Source organism: Coturnix japonica, chromosome 24 (assembly GCF_054131305.1).
Source record: "Coturnix japonica strain WE chromosome 24, WE-NBRP24, whole genome shotgun sequence".
NCBI classification, from domain to species: Eukaryota; Metazoa; Chordata; class Aves; order Galliformes; family Phasianidae; genus Coturnix; species Coturnix japonica.
The window spans coordinates 4,257,281-4,275,981 of NC_140686.1; the positions used below are offsets into that span (position 1 = coordinate 4,257,281).

General features: G+C 45.6%; 1 protein-coding gene across 3 annotated transcripts; it reads left to right on the forward strand.

The window, feature by feature from the left end:
• The first annotated feature begins 11,762 nt into the window (after window positions 1–11,762).
• On the forward strand, window positions 11,763–18,301 carry LOC146757091 (uncharacterized). Of its 3 annotated transcripts, XM_085523442.1 has the most exons (3): window positions 11,763–15,333; window positions 15,932–16,042; window positions 16,148–18,301. In XM_085523442.1, the coding sequence occupies exons 1-3, from the start codon at window positions 15,300–15,302 to the stop codon at window positions 17,623–17,625; spliced, it is 1,623 nt and encodes a 540-aa protein (XP_085379568.1). In that variant the 5' UTR covers window positions 11,763–15,299; the 3' UTR covers window positions 17,626–18,301. The 3 variants fall into 3 exon arrangements, with proteins under 3 accessions (XP_085379568.1, XP_085379566.1, XP_085379567.1); XM_085523440.1 differs by having other exon boundaries at window positions 11,763–16,042; XM_085523441.1 differs by having other exon boundaries at window positions 11,763–16,042; window positions 16,151–18,301.
• The last annotated feature ends 400 nt before the right edge of the window (window positions 18,302–18,701 follow it).

Consider the following 18,701-nt stretch of genomic DNA (forward strand, 5'->3'; position numbering starts at 1 on the left):
GACAGCAACAACTAGATGTAACAGAGCTATCATGGAAATACCCATCTTCCTTATTCAATTAAGTCTGGCATAAGAAACAAGACCTCAAAGATCATCAAGTCCAACTGTAAACCTATATCTTAAGGAACAAGAAGCAGAAGTATACACGCAACCAATGATATTATTGATTTTACTGAACACAGTAGAGTAAGAAAAACTGAAATTAGTAAGAGCACTTAGTCACAACCAAATAATTTATCCTCAGCAGAAGTCAACATTTCAACTTACAAATAAAGAAAAGCTAGTTATTTATAAGCAGAGACTGCTCAATTTGAAGCATGTACTCTGGGCATTACCATCCTTTCTCTTGAACGTGCGCCCTGCAAGATCTGAGATTTCTGAAGACATTTCTTGGAGAAGCTAAGAACTCTGGGGAAACTGCATCTGTGTGGAAAGCTCAGAAGTTAACCGGGTCTTGAAAATAATTTAAGCATGCTTTGTTCAAGCCAGATAGTGAATTTTTCATTAAGTTAACACTTGTCAAGAGGTCACAGCAGCCTCTGGTTTTCCCCTCATCATACTTGATAGCTATAAGCTTTGTCCTTTATCTCTGCTGAAAGCTAAGGATGCTGATGCCTCTGTTTGCTTTAAGGGCCTCAGACAACCATCAATTAGGAATTCAAAACATCTGTGACTGTTCCAATTTATGTAATTATAAACTTCTCAGTTCCTAATGAGGAAAATGTGCTTTGACTTCTTAAATCACTCCAGATCATCTGATTATTTTCCTAATGGAACTACAAAAATTGAAGTGTGCTTGAAGAGAAAGGTATTGCAAATCTGGGAGCTAACATTTTCTACAATGAATTTTATGTTCCTTAGTGAATATTTTGATTGTTCCACCCAGACTTTCAGCTGCTGTTGCTGCTCTGCTCAAGTAACTGATTCTATTCCAGTCTTGACCAGAGACAATCCATGTACACAAGCCTAGGAACATACAAAGAAAATGTGTCACTTTCAGAACTGCAACTCCAAAACTTACCTTTTTCAGTCACTTACAAGGACACTTGAGTTTAACCTTCTGGCTGCAGTTCAGAGGACAATCACCTGAATGGCAAATCTCTTCACACCGGTGACCACAAGGCAACTACAAGCAAAACAAGAAATACCCCACCAATGAATAACTGAAATTGCATGCAGTCTATGAACTAGTTTTATTTCAGACACAGCAGCTAAACAGAAAACTCATTCAGCTCATCAGGTTTGTCTTCCTACCTGCAAAACTGGAAAGAAAAAGGTCAACTTATTTCACTAGTTACTCAGAGTTTTTTGGTTCACATAGAATTATTTATCTTTTACTGGGAACGCTTGATCAAAAAACAATTTTTTCTTTCAAATGTTACAGGAACAGTCATCTCCACAATGATTCATATATTGACTTCCCTAACTACCTGTATGATGGAGGAATAAAAGTAGATGAAGTAAGAAGGAACTGAAAACTGAAATGAAGTGTGATGTGACCCAGCCTGACCCACAAATTGCTAACAAGAGGGTAGAATTAGAAGCAAAAATACCACAAAACTAGGTTTTATGTGCAAGAACCTTGCAAACTATGCAGGAGTCAAATACAGGCCACCAATATTCTTACACCTGAATTAATTTCACTAAATCCTAAATTTCTGCATTTGGTAAATTATCCTGTTTTTGACATCTGACAAATAGCATTTCCTTTTTTTAAACTATCAGTGAAAATTTTAACACTTATAATGAAACTATTATTATTCCTTACTGTATATTATTATTCATTACTGGGATAATTTATATATGCTGCTGCCTTTTAGGGATGTAACAGTGTTCCCAGAACAACATTAGAGATTAAAAAAATAATTCACAAGAATAAAAACAAGTTTTCTTCCACAGCGTGTTGGGAGCTCAACTGACCTTGCTCAGGTCCCAAACCAAATCTTCATAACGATGATTTTTCATTTCCAATTACATAAATCAATACTGTCCAATACTGTTTATAAACAAAGGCAATAACTCATGTAAGATACCCAACTGATTCATTTATAAAGGTAGGTTTAAACAATATCACTCCCTGTACAGAAAGAGTTGGGGGAAAACACACTGGACAAATGACCACAGAGTCTCTTCCAGGATCCCACCTTAAGAGGCAAGAGCTTTTCCATTCATTTACATTTATTTTATCCAGCCATTAGTTCTTATCCACAGACTGAAAAACTTCTCTACTGTCCTTCCATAACAGGCTCTTTATTCCCATAATATTCCCTTCATTGAATTCCAAGCAGCTTCAATCAATGTTTCTTGAATATAGTAGCCAGAACTGCAAGTAATATTCCAGCTGGAAGAACATTGTACAATGCCTTAATTGCAGCTTATTCTCCACAGAATATCTTTCCCTATACATCTCTCATGTTCACTTCTCTCCAGTTATCCATGCTGCAACAGTAAGGATTTCTACTGTCTCCCAGGAGGGTTGTTATTGGCCTTGACATGCCCAGTCTCACTGGTTTTTCTGTATCTGTACCATGTCCCAAACGCATGTATTCTGCTGCACATGCGTTTCCTCAGTTGTCACCTACTGACAACACACCACAAATTCTCATAAGAAAATCCCAATGAGTTTTTGGTGCCAAGGTCATTACTGCAAACAGTGCAAGACTAGCCCTCAATTTGAGCCCTTGGAAAATCCCCTTATTGCCAACATTTCTCGTTCCAATCACTCCTGCAGGAATTTTTGTTGTTGTTTATGGCTTTTGAGGTGGTTGCCCTAAATAAAAAAAAGAACCACAAGCAGTTGTTTCCTTCAGTAAACACCAACTCTCGCAACGATCATCTCTTTTACATGAATTAGCTGTTTACTGTCTGGCACAGCCTCAAGAGCACAAGTGAAGTATGACATATGGGACTACATCTCTTCTCTTTGTCTGGAGGAAAAAAGGAATTGGTTGTTCTATCAAAGAAGGAATTCAGTTTTGTCTTGCACAACTGATCACCTGCAAATCTACTTGAACTCTGCCTCATTGTTAAAAGATGGGTTAGATGCTCATGATTAAGCCTTGCACATGCTGAAGTCAGGCATGCTTCCATTAATAATGTCAAAGCCTGAACAGTTACATACCACCAGAGCACAGCACAGGAATATACTTAATGCAATACCAAAAATCGTATTTGCTTATTGAGTTCATACACAGCTCACATTCAGTGGGATGCAGGACAAGAATGAAGCTGACAGTTTCAGCTGCTTCTCAACCCCTCCAGTGCAAATACAACATAAACTCATGGGAAGCAGTTCTATGAGTGGCAAAACAACAGCCCCAAGAGCTAAGAGAACAGAAGCAATCCAACCAGTTCTGCCAGATAAGTGCTGTAGTGGGAAGGGAGGTGGTTTTGTGCAGCGACTCGGCACGGACTCAGATGTGAACGATCCAAATCGTTTATTACAAGTTCTCACATCCCTTATAGACCTTCACAAGTTGTTATTTTCTAACTTTCCCATCTGCCCTTACAACTTTCCCAAACATCTTACATGTCAACAAAGCATTCTACAAAACACTTTTCAACTGTCCATGCAGGCACATAACCAATCAGAGCTGTGAGACTCTTCTTCTCCTTGCAGAGGTGTCCTTGGTTCTCATGCTGTTTATCTTGCTCCACAGCTGCTGCTCTGAACAGCTTTTCTTGTATTCCCACAATTCCCCCTTTTTTGTTTATTGACAAGCTACTACCATACTATAATATAATAACACTAATTATATTAATAACATAATCATTATAACTCAATCAAGGCCTCGATTGACAATATTCTGAAAATGAAAAAGGAGATAAGGCAAATGACAAAATGTATGGTTAAATCCACTAAAATATCAGATGCATTTTGTCTGCGGCCTAAGTTCCTACAACCTGGAAAAGAACCCCTGAGAATCCAATTCTGTGTAAATTTGAAATAGGTTAGAAAAGACTTCAATTTCGTGTTATCCATTTTAAACCATCCCGTCAGCATGAAGCAAATACTCCCTAAGCTAGCACATTATTACTTATTGTCCCTGGAGAGGCAGAAAACTGCAGAAAAGGAGAGAGAAGGATTATGTTGGCGGTGGATGCGATAGGCAGCGCCAGCAGGGCGTCCCCTGCTTCAAGGTGCACTTTCCCTTTCTCATCCACCACGGATTCTCTCTTGCTCTTTTCCTACTCAGGGTCTGAATGGTATTTTCCATTTGTACACTGCATCCGCATGGCCAGTGCGTGGTACAGAGCCCAAGTGGAACACCTGCTTACAAAACAGAATAAATTGCCGAGGTTAGCTTTTTTTGCAAGCACCTTTGTTTCAATTGATGCATGGTCATATTTTGAAAATCCCAATTAGTGAGATGAAAAAGAGTTAATAACTGTTATGTTTAAGAATCATCCGTTTGTCCAGGATTCTTTTCCAGGGTCTTATTTTTACAAACTAAGAAGAGGCTAGTTGATAGGCTAATAAAATCATAACTGAACATTACTAATACACTAGAAGAGTTAGTCCCATAATTTCCAGCATTGGTAACATCAAATCCTATTTAACTTATATTCTATCTACTGCCAAAATAGGAAAGACACACAATAATCTAAATAATGCTTAATAATTCTAATTCTTAAATTTATACCAGTAATGTGGAAGAGTTACCTACTATGTCTTACCATTACTAAAATTATTATTTGCAATACAACAAATTACAAAGCAATATCAATGAAGTAAGAGGCGTATAATCACAATCATTATTAAGGCTGGGTGTTATTTTCTGCCTTGAGATGAGGCCGAACATATCTTGCCGGAACCCATGTAGGGCCAGTCCTTGTAGAAACACAAGCATATCCTCGACCCCAGGTTATCAATGGTAAGGGACCTTCCCAGTGCCCTGTGGCCATATTTCGAATGTTAACCATTGGCCGTTCCTTGAGCACTGGGGAGCCCCCAAAATGACGATCCACACGAGTTGTATTTGTATGATCACGATTCAAAAAATTCAGCACAAACAAAGCCTTACATAATCTTTCTTGTGGTGTGTCTCCTGTATTCCCCCTTTTTTGTTTATTAAGAACAGATTTCAGTGTTTGATGAGTACGCTCAATGATAGCTTGTCCAGTGGACAGGGGGGTGAGGGTGTCCATGCCATTATCTTAATTTCCCCGGTATGGTCAGCATCTATAACTCCAGGTAAAACAAAAAGTCCCATCCTTGTAACAGAAGAACGTCCTAACAAGAGGGCGCTACGCCCGTCCCCAAGGGGACCCATTACCCCTGCTGGAATGAGAGTCACGGTGCTATCAGTCAGCGTCACTGACTGGGCAGTGGACAAATCCACTCCTGCGCTGCCAATGGTGGCTGGTCTGAGTGAGCTGGCCAGACAGCGTCTGGCTGAGTCGGGACCGTATTTGCTGTCATAGCGCGCGGTCTCGCGCTCCTCTTGCCGTTTCCCGGCAGATCGCAGGGCTGTGCAGCAACAGGAAGTTTGGATCGGCAGTCTCTAGCCCAGTGTAGCCCCTTCCTGCACCGTGGACAGGGTCGAGTTGGAACAGCAGAAGCATTTTTATTTACTCGCTTGGGCTTTTTACAGTCCCGTTGGACATGACCTGGTTCTCCACAATTGTAACACTTTACTTTTTGAGCTGTCCCTGCATCAAGTTGGGTGGCCAATGAATCTGCTAGCAGGGCCATTTTATGACTTTCTGTGCCTACATCTTGACAGGCTTTAATCAAGTCAGTAATTGATGGATCTGCATTCCTTAGGGACTTTAAAACCTTTCGACAGTCTGCATTTGCGTTTTCTACTGCTAATTGCTTAAGCAAGACATTTCGGGCAGCTTCATTTTCTACTTGTCTCTCTAATGAATTTTGTAAACGGTCAAGAAATTTAATGTAAGGCTCAGTAGCCTCTTGCCTAATTGAAGTAAATGAAGCATCGGGTGAATTAATATCAGGAACCCGACGGACAGCACGCAACACCAAAGTCTTAACTTGTTCCAGGCATTGCCTGTCCAGCTGTGCCTGTGCCTGAGGTGTTGCCCGGACCCCCTCCCCCATGAGTTCCTCTAGGCCAATGTGATTTAGATTGTTCAAATTATTCAAGGCCTGGACAGCAGCCTGATCCCGGTATTCAGTCATGAACACGGTGTATTGCATGGGAGAGAGGATCATTCGTAACACACTTTTCCAGTCATGAGGGGTCATAACATGACTATCACCAATTGCAACCAAAAGATTATATGTAAAGGTAGACTGAACTCCGTATGTTCTCACTGACTTCCTTAGCTCTTTCACTGCCTCATAAGGCAGGGGTTCCCAACGGGGGACCTGATTCGGCTGATACAACACAGGAAAGGCTTGCAATGTGTCACCATCACCCCTTAATATTGCTTCTTTTCTGCACTGCTCTAAGACACCACAGTACGCTGTAGGGAAATTTGTCGTTTCTGCTCCCTTCAAATTATCATCAGGAAGAAATGCGCCCGATTCGCATTCCGGATATACTGGACCTGGGTCACAACGATCCCGTGGTTTCGATCCGTCCGTGTCTTTAATCACGTTACACTCCGGCTGCACAGACGCTGAAGCGCACGACGTGGGGGGGGCGGAGGGCAGCGGCGCAGAGAACGTCATGGGCGGAGCGGGGGGCGGAGGCGCGGCGAGCGTCGTAGGCGGGGCGAAGGGCGGGGGCGCCGTAGAGGGCGGCAACGCGGCGAGCGTCGGGGGAGGAGCGAACGGCGGGAGCGCGAGGGGGGGCGGTTGCGGCTTTTCGTCTCCCCGAATCGCGGGGGCGTCGGAGCCGCCGGTCGGATCCGGGCACGGGCCGCTTCCCGCAGCGAGAGGCAGCGGCGGGGTTGGGACGGAGGGCGGCAGGGAATGGTCGGAATAAATTCTTTCCCGTCGTGATTGCTTAATCCCTTCCATTATCCGGCTCCAAACGGGCAACAGCTTAGCAGCCGTTCTGTCTTTAGCGAGAGAAGCCTCGTAGAGTTTTGAGCCGATTTTGTCCCAAAGTTCTCCATCGAGAGAGAACTCAGTTTTTGGAAATTCAGGGACGTTTTTGCTTATCCATTTAAGAAGAGTAGCTAATGCTGAAGTAGACACAGTCTCATCCTGATACAGTAACACTGAACGCAATACTTCGAGATGTACTCGTTGCTCCCTCGTTAGTGAGCTCCCCATAGTTCCCGACTGCTCACCTTCTGTCCTGCAGAACGGGGCGGGTGCGCGCGAAACAGTCTCTCCGAAGTTCAGTCGGGCGACGCTGCCGGACCGGGCTCGCTCAGCCGCGGGTTGATTTGCTCCACGTTGTGGGCGCCATTTGCAGCGACTCGGCACGGACTCAGATGCGAACGATCCAAATCGTTTATTACAAGTTCTCACATCCCTTATATACCTTCACAAGTTGTTATTTTCTAACTTTCCCATCCGCCCTTACAACTTTCCCAAACATCTTACATGTCAACAAAGCATTCTACAAAACACTTTTCAACTGTCCATGCAGGCACATAACCAATCAGAGCTGTGAGACTCTTCTTCTCCTTGCAGAGGTGTCCTTGGTTCTCATGCTGTTTATCTTGCTCCACAGCTGCTGCTCTGAACAGCTTTTCTTGTATTCCCACAGTTTTGTCCATTTATTTTTTGCAAATGTTGAGGTGCTAAAATATAATGTGTTTATCCCCTTAGATCTTTTTCACTGTAAATATTCCGTTGTTAATAGCTAGTAAACTAAAGGCTGAAAAGAACAGGCTTTATATTTGTCATAGCAAGCCCATTAAAAGAAAGCAGTATAACCCACAACTCTGAAAACAATCAAACAGAAATCTTCATGAGCATTTTCCAGAAACACAGGAAGGGAAGAGAATGTATTTTTATGTAACTGATTACACTACAAAGTTTTGCATGTAGATGAAACAAGATATATCCATATCTACAGGAATGAGAAGAGTTAACCAAAAGCCTTATCCAACTAAAACAGACCCTGCTGCCCTGAGTCTTCTGTTCACATCCCACTGAATTCAATTCTAAAAAGGCCCTGCTCTACGAACGATGCAATTCTGAATTGCAGACTTGAATTCAGTAGTACTACTGGATGGATTTTAAACCTCAGACTGAGTCTTGGGAATACATCCAGAAAAATCTCAACAGTTAACATTAATCAAAATCAAAGAAGAGATATGGAAAAAATCTTTGAAGAGAACCTGAAGTACAGGAACACACAGTTCATGTTAAGAGATTAGAAGTACTCCTGAAAATAAAGAGGAGGAAGCGTTGCAGCAAATAAAACCAAAGTAACAGAGAAGGAAATGGAAGGACAAAAGTTAAGAGGTAAACAGTGAAATAATTCCCCTGCCGGGAAGAGAACTTTCAGACATCCAGGTGAGAAGATTGTGACAGATGGATTCATTTACTCAAGTAAGACAAATAAAGAGGATGTGCAAAACGAAGACATCACAAAGACAAGGGCAGAAAGCAGAAGATGCAAGTAGACACACAGCAAAGAGCCCAGAATTTCTATTGGGGTTTCATGGATTTGTTAACATAACCTTGTCTGAGAAACAGAGACTCTTGGGAAGCAGGCAGGAATACTATCAGTTTTGCAAGTTACTCAAAACCAGGAAAGTCTGTCTAGTAAAAGACTGGACACTTCTGAAACCAGAAAATAATGCAACACAGGTTTTGAATCTATGTCTATTCAGTTGAGGCAGAATTCAGGCAAGGTGAGACAACAGATCTCAGACTAGAGGACTCCACAGGCAAAGCAGCACAACGGAACAGAAAGCAAACAGTGCAGAAGGACAAGCTGAATCAAATTACTTCTGAGTGCCAACTACATACTACTGGAGACAAAGTACAAGGCCAAAACAGAGTAAAAAACCAATAAACAATTTCAGGATTAAGTATTCTCAACCCTTTGAAATTATGCACAAGCCTTTTCTTTACAGCTGGGATGCAGAATTTCTGAGAAATTCTGAAGTGTTTAACAGTGGAAACACTTTCCAAAATATTCCTGACTATTCACGTTTTTCCTCTTTGTAAATTTCCTAATTCTACAGTAGGGAAACAGAGTGAAGAAAGGGCTGTCACCCCTGCCACAACTAACGACAACTAAAGAACAAAGGCACAATAGTAAGTAATACATAGATTTCTGAAAACACACAAGCAGCACAGAATAACAGCACTGGGAGGGACTAGGAACAAGTCATTTTGCCCATCCCTCATGTCTTACAGCAATAAAATCCATAACTAGACTAACCCCAATACATGTCTAAGCTGTTACTGATGAAAATTCTGTAGCTTTTCCAACCTATTCTTCCCAAGCTCTACAAGCTTTACTACTCAAAGGCAGTAACTAACACGAATCTTCCTAACTGATACAACCACTAGTTCATAGCCTGTTTGCCATATAACAAGTTTACAATTCTTCTTTACAGCAACCCTTCATATAGTCACATACAACAAAGCAATTAACTCCTTTGTCTTAAGCTTCAAGCTACTCAATATGTTTCACTAGCACAGTCAGTCATTAAGAATTCATTTTACTTAGGTCCCGTGCAGTTGTTTTTTTTTTTCTCTTTTCTTGTTTCCTAAAACTGTTGTGCAGACACTGATCACTGACCCTGTGCAAGAAAAATCACAAATACACTCCTCTGTATTTGTCCCAACCAAAGAGTATCCTGTTGAGAAAGTCTGTTCAAGATCAGTTTTCAACCACAACAAAGGACATACTCTTCCTCATTCAACCTCAGCAGCTTCAAGCTACAGCTTTCAAGCCATGAATGAAGTATTCACTGATACTGTCCTGGAGTCCTTAACCCTCATAGAATAAAAAAATCATTACGGTTGGAAATACCTCTAAGACCAAGTCCAACCATCAACCTATCACCACCACATTTGCAGCGTTTGAGGCACGGACTCAGATGTGAACGATCCAAATCGTTTATTACAAGTTCTCACATCCCTTATAGACCTTCACAAGTTGTTATTTTCTAACTTTCCCGTCTGCCCTTACAACTTTCCCAACCACCTTTACATGTCAACAGAGCATTCTACAGAACCCTTTTCAACTGTCCATGCAGGCACGTATCCAATCAGAGCTGTGAGACCCTTCTTCTCCTTGCAGAGGTGTCCTTGGTTCTCATGCTGTTTATCTTGCTCCACAGCTGCTGCTCTGAACAGCTTTTCTTGTATTCCCACAAGTACCAGTGCAGCCACCGCCCTCAGGCACCCTGGCCATCCCTTACTCACTTCCTTGGCAATTTGCAGCTCAGGGGTTTGGCAGATGACTTTTTTCCTGGCAGTTCTTAAGGTTCAAAGTCCAGCTGTAATCTCATTTTCCAAATATGTCACTTGCTGTTGAGTTATTTGTGCTTTCTGTAAACCAAGAAACTCAGCAAACTCTCAGTCTATTGTACACAGTCCTTTTGTTGCTGTGGCAGCCACGTGCTGCAGTAAAGTTCCACCCTAGGATGGAGGATCCCAGATCTCAGGCTCATGAGTTGACCATCATTCAGCTGTTCTCACAACCCTGGGTAATACTGTCCAGGTTAACTGAGACTCTTCTCCCCATATCAGGGCTTTCCTTTTCAAAGGCAAATAACCTTGGGCTTCCTTTGGCCAAACCAGGCAGAAGAGACATCCCTCAAATCCAGAAGGTAAACTTAATCTTTTTGTTCCTTAACTTGGTTAATAAAGTGCATGGATTTGCCACCACTGAGTGTATCCATTCAACTATTCTAGTACTTGCCCTCAAGTCTTGTACCAAAGTACAGCACTTGCTATCAAAATTGGAATCCAAACTCCAAAAAGTTACCTATTATTTCTTTTATCCTTCTACAGTCCCATACCCTCAAAGGGCACCGCTTTACCCTGACTAGGCAAGCTCTTGCTTTTAACTTCTATTTAGGGCTTCATTTTTGGCCCTGATGCCCACACCACTAAGTGTATCATATTTGAGATTGCTGTAACTCCTGGGGGTACAACATTGTTTTGCCCAGTTTGTGTTAAAGACAGAGTTACAGTTTTTAATCAGTCAATATCGTTGCACTCTTAGCTCCAGTTTTATTCAATTTCTTGCCAGAGTAACCTGGCAGGTACAAGAATTTCTGTATTCCTGCTTGTTTTCTTAGCTTATGTTTAATTAATCCAAAAAAGGAAACCTTTTCCCGTTGGGCAGTAGCATCTACTACTGTTACAAAACCATCTATGGGTAGTAAGAAGCACCCATATCCACCAGAAAACGAACCTCAATATCCTGCTTTCCTAAATGCAATTTCCCACTGCAGTTTGCACACTGCTTTCCTTCCAGTGAGGTCACTCCCAAGTACACTGCCCGGTGCAACTCAAGGGTAGGTATGGCCAGCCATACGGACCACAAACCCACACAGAACCGCAAGGTATCGCTGCACAGAAGACTTATTAGGACCCTTAGATAAGGATCTGGGGAAAGTCGTATTCTTACAGCAGCTTCTGGGTAAAGCTCCTAGCCACAGCTCGGTTCCATTGCAAGAGTTCTGTTCAACACAGAATGTCCTCTGGTGCTGTACCGGAGATTGCCTCTTGCTGGGACATACTCGTGGGGGAGAGGAGTGAAAGGAACGCCAGGACAGCAAGGGAGGGATGCCTGATGACAAGGGTGTGCGAATGTCCCCACCGAAGGAAGCAAAGAGAGCCGGCAGAAAGCGATGCTGCATTAGCGTAACAAAACACAGCCCCCATTCCTCCCTCCCTCCTCCCCCGCACCCCTTCCCTTCGCCATCCCCCGGGGGCAGATGTGCCATGAAAACGAGCTCTGGGCGTGATCGTTGTGGGAATTCCTGCCTTCCTGAGCCTGTGCGGAAGAGGCGAGAGCCTGGCTGGAAGCCATCCGGGCAGCACCGCGGTGGCAGGAGGTGCACCAAGGCCGTCCTGCGGCCAGCTCCGGGCTCAGGGCACTCGGCGTCCTCTGCTCTACGCGACTCCGAGGAGCCCGGCTACCTGCACCAGAGCTGGGAGCAGCCTGCTCCGCACCCAAGGTAGGTGCCCTTCGTGGCTCGTGCAGAGGAGCGCACGCTTCCTGCCCCCTGCCAGCAGCACCGGGAGAGGAGCGGGGAGCGGCCCCGGACGGGGCGGAACCCGCACTGCCGTACCCCAGGCGGGACCCTGGTCCCGGCTCCAGCTCCCGCTCAGCGCAGCAGGTTTGCTGGCCCAGACGGGCTGCAACCAGGGCGGCAGTTCATGCAGCCCGGGCTGGGCTCCGAGGGGCACGGGAACGGGCTGGGAGCTGGGACAGTGAGGAAGGGAGCAGAGGAGGTCAGCGTGCTCTGCTGCCCGGTTGGATCTCTGTAACACAGCGCAGCTGGGGCTGCAGTTCTTTCTCTGGGCCACGGGAGACACGAGACGGCCTCGCTCTGCAGCTGTGCACGCGTGGATTGACGGAAGCTTTAAACCCCCCGATGCCTCCTTTGGAGTGTCTTAATGTGAAGCCTCCAAGTGGAAATTTGCACTCGCCCTGCTCCTCCTCCCCGGCAGCCCCCAGCTTCTCTTCGGGGACCCTGCGGGCAACACGTGCCTCTGGCGACCCTTGAAATGGCGTTACCTTTTGTTTGCTGAGCGCTTGCCTGATGGCTCAGCTGGGGTTGTGCAAAGCCCTGGCAAGGCTTTTGTTCAGGCTGTCCCGGCAGCTGCAGATGCCTTGAGCACACAGCTGCGGGCCCTGAGCACGTTCAGCATCTGCAGCAGCTCCGGCACTGGGCTCTGGAACAGACGATGAGAAGCTGGCAGCCTGTGGGCTGACTGGAGCACGCGTTGAGAACACGGCCGAGCAGCAGCAGGTCAGTAAAGCACAGCCCAGGTGCCTTCTGCAAAGGGCACGCGGTGCTGAGAGTGTCCCCTGGCAGTGAGCGCAGTCTGCGTGCTCGGCTGAAGAGGGAGGGAGGAATGAATTTATTGATATCATGCAGGTGTCCTGGAGTGCTCTAACAACTGCTTAACAAGGCTGTTGTAACCACGTGGTTGTTTATTGCCTTAATTGTTCTGTTTAGCACTGCTGCTATTCGATAAGTTGCCTTCACGGTTCAGTTAAAATTCCCAGCACAGCATCGGCTGGTGGTGGCTGTGACCGTCACAGGCTGGTTTGGCTGCAGTGCTGTCAGATACTCTCTCTTCTCAGGAGATGGAAAAATAATCTCCATGTGGTTGGATGTTTTGTTGATTTATTGTTGTGTTTAAGTAAGCCATCCTATTTATTTGAGAAGTGTGAACCATCCAGTTGACTCCTCGCCGTTTTGCACTTCCTTACCCGAGGAATGTGAGCCATCACCACTTTTAGGTAACATCAGCAGTAGGTGGTTTTGAGAACTACATCAGTCACCTTTACAGAGTACTTTTCCCAACCCTTTTCTGAGGGCTTGCTTGATTTCAGCAAGCCCAGGGCTACTTCCACTCCTGAGAGGATGTACGGACATCTGCCAGAGGATTTAATCCATTTGCCACCAGGTGTTCCCTCACGGATCTGTGGAGGTGGTGCTCCAGCAGGCTTGCTGTGTTTGAGTGTTGGGGGCTGCATTCACGGTGTTCTTCCATGAACCAGGTGCTTTTCTGCACCTCCTGCTGGATGGTTGGATGGCCATACCATTTTCTAACAGTATTTCTGTTAGGGCAGGCAATAAGCCGTCATTCTGCTGCCTCTGTTTGCCTTAACTGTGTAGAGGCAGTGCCTTTAATTAGTGCTATGGGTGCAGTTTTGCATCTGTTTGGAGCCAAACCCTACAGGTGGAGGATGTGTGGCCTAAAGGATTGTAGGCGACTCGGGGAGGTCTTCGTTTATTGTGTGAATAAGCATTACCTGCACAACTTGCACCACGTAGTGCAGCAGAAATATTGTGGAATATCAGTCGCTTTTGATTCTGGGAGGACCGGTGCAGTTCTCTTTTGCTTCATATGTCACTTCCAAACCCGACACGATGCTGATAACACCTTTCCCATTTTGCATCCTATTACTGCCCCCAGTGACCTCTGCTTTCTGCTCAACTACAGCAGTCGCCACGAGAACATTCACAGAAGAATTTGGGACGTGCTTCATGTCTCTTGTCATCGGTTTGTTTCCCTTCTTGCCATCCTGCAGACTTTGCCCATTGGTCACAAGTGGATCCAAACACAGCATACACTCCTAAGGGAGAAGCAGGACTATATTTGTTGATATAATAGGGATATGCTGTAGTGATTTAACAGTGACACAGCAGGATCGGAGGTGGCTGGATACACTTGGTTATTTACTGCATGGAGGGTAGGGTTACGCACACACCTACAGGAGGCCCTCCCATTGAGTCACGAGGCTCAGAGTAGTTCCCCTTTTTTTCTCATGTCTTCAGACCACAGAGGTAAGGAGCTAGGATGTGGCTGGATCCTCTCCTAGTCCCAAGCTTGGTCAAGGCTTTGTGTGGAAGGAATCATACGTGCACAGTCCCTCTAAGACAGAACCTTAGAGAATACATGAAAGCTCCAAAGTAACCATGGGTGTCTTACAGAAGATCTGTATTGAGAAGGAGTCTTGATGTCAAGCTGCAAGGGATCTCTGTGCAGGTGTGAGCTGCAGAAACAGCCCTGCTCGAGGGCAGGTCCTGTGGTGCAGCCCGCTGCTGTGCAGCAGAGCTGGAGGGGCACTTGGGCTGCTCCCTCTTTTGGGGTAAGATGACTGCCTCCTTGCCGTGCTTTGTCTTAAGTCCCCTCTCAGTCTCAGCTGTTGAACTAAGTGTCAGCTACCAGTTGTTTGAGCCTCCCAGTCTGAGACAGCTTTGTGACGGTTCATCTCTTTGAGCCAGACTGTTTCCTGTGCTGCAGCTCATTGTCTTCCTCTGCAAGGCTGGGCAGTGCCCTGCAGAAGGGCTGAGCTGGAACTGGGACTGCTGCATTCCCTCACAGCTCCCCTGCCATTTCTCTTCTCTCTGCAGGCTCCAGTTCAACTTCTGCCTTCCAGCCGTGATCATCCCAGCCTGCAGGAGAGCAGCAAATGGCCGCAGCACATCCAGTTGAGGTAGGGGTTGGGGAAGCAGGCAGGAGAGGCCAAGGGGCCAGGGATGTGAATGCAGGGGTAGAGGGAGGTGCCCTCAGCCAGCGTGTGTGTGCTGGGGACAGAAAAGCAGCTGGGGTGTGAGGTTCTGTCCTGTGCGAGCTGCTTGCCTGGGCCTTGGCTGTTCCCAGCAAGGAGCCTCTTTGCTTTCAGGAGCCCGTGAGCTTTGAGGAGGTGGCCGTGTATTTCAGCAGGGAGGAGTGGGCGCTGCTGGACCCTGTGCAACGAGAGCTCTACCGGGACGTGATGTTGGAGACATACCAGTGTGTGGCCTCGCTGGGTGAGAGCTTGTCTGCCTTTCCTCCTCGTTAGGGCACCTTTGGCTGTGCAGAATGAGCCTCTGCAAGCCGGGCCTTGAATAAACACCATGCAGCTACATATTGACTCACACCACAGTGCCAGCAAGAAAGGAGATACTGAAAAGCATGAGTTTCAGAAGGGATTAGTATGCACGGCACTCTGATCAAAGCCACAGAGTCAGTGCTGGCAAGCAGGCATCAGCCAGGAGGGAGAAAACCAGCCCTTGTGTTGTGTGTTGCATGGTGCCACCAGCTCCAGCTCACAGATGAATCCCTGGTTACTGCTATGGAATTGAGGATTTTCCATGCAATTGCCATCAACATTTTGATGCCTTGACCACTGGTAGACTGTAAGAAAACAAATAAGCTGTTGTAAAGTTAATTTGAAAGAAAAAATATCCCTTCACAATGTTCAGAGATGTCAAAACATTCTTTGCTCCAAGGGAAGCTGTAGGCACGGTGTCATTTAGACCTAAATGGTGGTTTCTCCTTGGGGAGGGGCACAGAGTGAAGCTGTTGAACAGGCACTGTGCCAGCATGAGGGAAATGCTCTCTTGTTCCCTGTTTCTCTCCCTGAAGCTCCACTTCCAGCCCCCAAGCCCATGCTGATCTCCCTGCTTGAACGAGGGGAAGACCCCTGGATCCCAGATGTGCGTAGCCCTGAGGCCATGCCAGGAGACCTCAGCCCAGGTGAGGTGGTGGAGGGAAGGGGAATGTTGGGGCTGTAAGAGCCTTCTCTGCCTGTGTTTTATTTTGGGCACCGTGTGCTATTGCTGCATTTCCTCTGTCATCCAGCAGCTGATGGGATCAAAAATACAAAGGAGGTTCCGCAGAGAAATTGTGTAGCGGAAATGCAGCGGAATCACATCTCTGTGGAAGAAATCAGAAGGGATGTCCAGGAAGTCCTGCAGCAAGGTCAGGGTGAGCACATCAAGAAGCCCCTGGGAAAGCATCTGGGAATGACACTGAGGAACCCAGTGGACTCCAACATAGGTCCAAAGCAGCCTGAGGAAACCAGGAGCAAGGATGTGTGCCAGATGAAAAAGCAGAATCCATGCACTGAGTGTGAGAAAAGCTTTAAACTGGATTCCAGCATCACTAGCCACCAGTGCACGCACTCAGCAAAGAGGCATTATGAGATCTGTGATTCTGCAGAGAGCATGAAATGGAGACTCCACCCCACTGGCCAGCAGTGCATGTACACAGGAGAGAGAGCATTTGAGTGCTCTGACTGTGGAAAGACTTTTACGGACAGTGGGAGCCTCACTTCCCACCAGTGTATCCACAGAAGAGAGAGACTGTACAAGTGCCTTGAGTGTGGGAAGAGCTTGAAAGGTATTTCTAAACTCAAAATACACCAACGTGTCCACACAGGAGAGCGACCGTATAAGTGCCTTGAGTGTGGGAAGAGCTTCAAAAACAGTTCCAGCCTCACCATCCACCATCACATTCACACAGGAGAGAGACCCTGCAAGTGCTCTGAGTGTGGGAAGAACTTCAAAAACAGCTCTGAACTGAAGGTGCACCAGCGTGTCCACACAGGAGAGAGACCATATAAGTGCTCTGAGTGTGAGAAGAGCTTCATAAGCAGTTCTAATTTGAAGCTCCACCAGCGCATCCACACAGGAGAGAGACCCTGCAAGTGCTCTGAGTGTGAGAAGAGCTTCATAAACAGTTCTAATTTGAAGCTCCACAAGCGCATCCACACAGGAGAGAGACCCTGCAAGTGCTCTGAGTGTGGGAAGAGCTTCATAAGCAGTTCTTATTTGAAGCGCCACCAGCGCATCCACACAGGAGAGAGACCCTGCAAGTGCTCTGAGTGTGGGAAGAGCTTCATAAGCAGTTCTGATTTGAAGCTCCACCAGCGCATCCACACAGGAGAGAGACCATATAAATGTCCTGAGTGTGGGAAGAGCTTCAAAAGGCGTGCTGAATTGAAGATGCACCAGCATGTCCACACAGGAGAGAGACCATATAAGTGCTCTGAGTGTGAGAAGAGCTTCATAAGCAGTTCTGATTTGAAGCGCCACCAGCGCATCCACACAGGAGAGAGACCATATAAGTGCTCTGATTGTGGGAATAGCTTCATAAGCAGTTCTGATTTGAAGCTCCACCAGCGCATCCATACAGGAGAGAAACCCTTTCAGTGTCCTGAGTGTGGGAAGAGCTTCAAAAGCATCTCTGAACTGAAGGTGCACCAGCGTGTCCACACAGGAGAGAGACCATATAAGTGCTCTGAGTGTGAGAAGAGCTTCTGTCACGGTTTGAACTAAAAATCCACCTGCGTCCGTGACAGGGGGCCGTGGGCCCCGGAGGGGCCCTAGGCCGAAAAGAAAAAAAATTAATTAGGAAAAGAAAACAGCGGCAACGATCTAAGGAGGCACACTTATTTACTAAATACTATATCGAAATACAGGATAACACAATATAATACAATATAATTGAAATTGAGCTAACGAATCAAGCAAAATAGGAGAGAGAATGAGTCCCGTAACCGAGAGGCCTACTGTAAATCTAGGCGAACGGCTGAAGGCTCCCACACACTCCCCTGAACGCCAGAACTCGAAAAACGTCAGTCTGTTCTGCGACAGAGTTAATATAGAGTCCAGGTCCCGTGACCTATCGTGTTGTTCCCTGGGAGATGTAGTCTTCTTCTGTAAGTTGCAGATTCAGTAAAATTATTCATGCTTAATATGATGTTATGATGTGGAATACTGATAGCAAAAATTACAAAATTATTAAACCATGACATTCCACCCCTTATTCTACATCATTACATTATATTTATACATACTTACACACTTATATGTATAATTGTGAATAATCAGCAACCTTATTTTTCTCAACAATCTATATTTATTCCATACAAATCCCTAAGTTGAGAACAAAACTCTATAACCTAATTTACTATTTATTAATTTTGAGAAAATGGCAAAACTGCCAGAAAAAGGAAAACATGTCAGCGGTAGAGGGGAAAGGCAGCGCTAGTAGGGCGTCCCCCACATCAAGGTGCACTCATCCTTTCCCAGCCACCACAGCAGATTTCCTTTTGACTTATACTTCTTTCCATGTGTGCTCTACACATGCATGGCCAGTGCAGGATATAGAGTCCAGATGGAAAACTTGCTTACAGAATGCCTAATTAAGGTATATAGAGAAAAAGTGTTTCCTTAACATTAATCCACTCTATCTTAAGTCCTATACCTAATTGAACTATTCTGTACCTAATTGAAATATTTTCTGAGACTCTACCTATATATCTACAGGAAAATCATTGGCTGCACTCCCCCAACATCAAATTCCCTTGTGGTACACATTGAACATTCCCATTTTTGTCCATCACCCACCA

Coding starts and splice junctions, on each gene's coding strand:
- LOC146757091 (XM_085523440.1), top strand. CDS start 15,829: ATGGTGGTTTCTCCTTGGGGAGGGGCACAGAGTGAAGCTGTTGAACAG. Junction 16,043..16,147: donor GCCAGGAGACCTCAGCCCAG/GTGAGGTGGTGG, acceptor TCTGTCATCCAG/CAGCTGATGGGATCAAAAAT.